General features: G+C 48.5%; 1 protein-coding gene across 1 annotated transcript in view; it reads right to left on the bottom strand.

Annotated features, from left to right (window-relative positions):
• LOC113799920 (uncharacterized) overlaps positions 1-2,500 on the bottom strand; it is a 156,563-nt gene that overhangs the window by 14,863 nt on the left and 139,200 nt on the right. The window contains exon 12 of the mRNA XM_070128225.1: positions 498-1,599. Within this exon, the coding sequence (XP_069984326.1) occupies positions 498-1,599 (1,102 nt within the window). The remainder of the gene's footprint in view (positions 1-497; positions 1,600-2,500) is intronic.

Consider the following 2,500-nt stretch of genomic DNA (forward strand, 5'->3'; position numbering starts at 1 on the left):
AATCTGCAGCTTTAAACTGAATTTCAAATATCAGCGTGTATCATGCGATATTTCAGGATATGCAAATTTATAGCGCTCGTGTTCAACAGGTTTTATTCAGAATGAGGAGTTTGAAGATTTTATCGCTCGGCAGTTTATATTCTGGAAAGAGTAATAAGAAAAAATATACATGTGACCATATGTTTTTTTTTTCTTTTTTTTTTTTAAGATAGCGTGGTTTACAATGGCGGAAGTTTAATTTAAAATGGAATTTCTGACGATGAGTAATGAGTAAAAAATAAGAGAAAAAGGTCAAACACGATCAAACGGTGACCAGAAAAAACTGTCACAACATTCATACTTTCATTTTCATTTTTTTTTTTTAAATTTAATTGCGCGCTTGTTGCTGCTATTCGACTCGCTCAAATACTGACCCTGATTCGAATATCTATCACATAGCATTGCACTTTGCACAGTACCGCAAAGCGAGAGCGTGTGCCCGACCGGCGCTCACTTACTTGTCAAGGGTGATGTAAGATGTCAAGAACGTGCCATGGTGGTCCTGGTCGGTGTGCCCGGGCGCCCCCCCGTTGTCATCCAAGGGCGGCCCGAGGGGGGCGTGGGCGTCAGGGTAGTGGATGGGGCCGAAGGGCGGGTCCAGGTCAGGGTAGTGAGGGAGGTGGGTGGCGTCGAAGGGGCTTTCAAACGCCCCCTGAGGGTACTCGAAGTGCTCCGGGTGGTGGTCGAGGCGCGGGTGCTCGGCGCCCGGGGGACCGCGAGGAAGGTGCCCCGTGTCCAGAGGAGGTTCGGGAACGCCGTGGGGCCCGTACTGAAGGTGGGCGTCCGGAAATCCGTGGTTGTTGTACCCAGTCGGGTCGTTAAAGTCAAGACCACTTTCATGGTCGTTGATGACGTAATAACCCGACCCCCCAAAGCCCTCGCCAAATCCCTCCTTCGGGAATCCTCCTTCACGGTCGATGTGAGGCGTCCCCGCGTCTCTTCCAGGGCCGGCGTGGAATGGGTCCCCCGATGACGCAACCTTCGATCCGAGACCCGTTTTCCCCTCGCCAACAGGCTGCCTCCCTTCGCCGCCTTCTTCTTCTTCCGCGCCGTCGCTTTTCTCGCCGTCGTTTAAACTTTTTCTTCGAGTTCTCCCTCTGTTGACTTCTCGAGTGTCGTTCCGACGTCCACGAACCGACGCCCAAGCACCGACGTCCTCGCTGGTCCCGACGCCGCCGCGATTCCCCCCGTCCGCATTCCCGCCCCTGGGCCCTGAACCGAATCTCCTCGGGGGCAGACGGCCCTTGAGATGAAAGGCCTCCCGGTGGCGGTTCCTGAGCTCCCGCACGCAGTCCCCCCCGCAGTTCCCGGTCGAGGAGAGCATCCTGGCCTCCCGCTCATCCGTCGAAAAGCTTCCCAGGAATCTGCCGGAGGATTTCGAAGTCTCGCGCCCCCTGATGAGAAGGCTCCTCTGATCCCCCGGCGTAGGAGTGTCTTCCCTTCGACCTCTTTCCGGTGATCCTTGACTCCCGCCGGCTGATGGGATCTCGTCGCGATGGCTAGACATTTTTGGAGGCTTCCGAGGAGGTGATGGAGGAGGACCCGCTGGCGCACGAAGGGCTGGAGGATGAATGGATTTGGGCGTTCGAAGAGGATGATCAGCCGTGGGAGAGAGAGGAAAAGATATGAATGTTAGAATATTACCAGATGTCAAGCTGTATTTGACAAGGTTTAGCAAAGAGAGAGAGAGAGAAAAAAAAAAAAAAAAAAAAAAACGTGTCGCCTCATATGCAATTTTCAGCACATCAAATAAAAACCAAACTCAAATGATTATCCTGTCAACTTCTTTCAAACAAATATAACAACAACAAATTGATTTTACAAATTACAATATATTTCCTGAATACTGGTGTTAATGACCTTTGCAAACAAAGAGACTGCTAATTACACGCCATTATGATATGGTTATCTATAAATTTGGAATGTAAATCATTGCTGACGAGTTTATCGATACGAGGTTATTTTTATACTCTACAAAATAAACAATTAGTCTGACCTATTTAATTGGTCATGCTCTTATTTCAATGTGGAAATAAAATCAACTGAGATATCAGTATACGAACAAAATAATGATCATAATACTTTTTTTTTAATTTTTTACTTTCATCCTCGAAATTTAAGTTAGAGGCCATTGTTATGATGTATTTCCCATGGCGCTTTTTATCTAGTGCAAACAGAATGGGATGATAGAGATGTTCATTTTCTTATGCTAAGAGAGAGAGGGACGAGAAAGAGAGGGTAGAGAGAGAGAAGGATGAGAGAGAGAGATGGATGAGAGAGAGAGAGGGATGGGTGAGAGAGAGGGAAGAGAGAGAGAGAGAGAGAGAGGGAAGAGAGAGAAGGGCGAGATAGTGAGGGACATGAGAGAGAGAGAGACGAAAGAGAGATAGAGACGAGAAAGAGAGGGACGAGAGAGAGAGGGACGAGAGAGAGAGAGAGCGAAAAGAGAGAGAGAGAGAGA

This window comes from Penaeus vannamei, chromosome 12 (assembly GCF_042767895.1).
Source record: "Penaeus vannamei isolate JL-2024 chromosome 12, ASM4276789v1, whole genome shotgun sequence".
Taxonomy (NCBI): domain Eukaryota; kingdom Metazoa; phylum Arthropoda; class Malacostraca; order Decapoda; family Penaeidae; genus Penaeus; species Penaeus vannamei.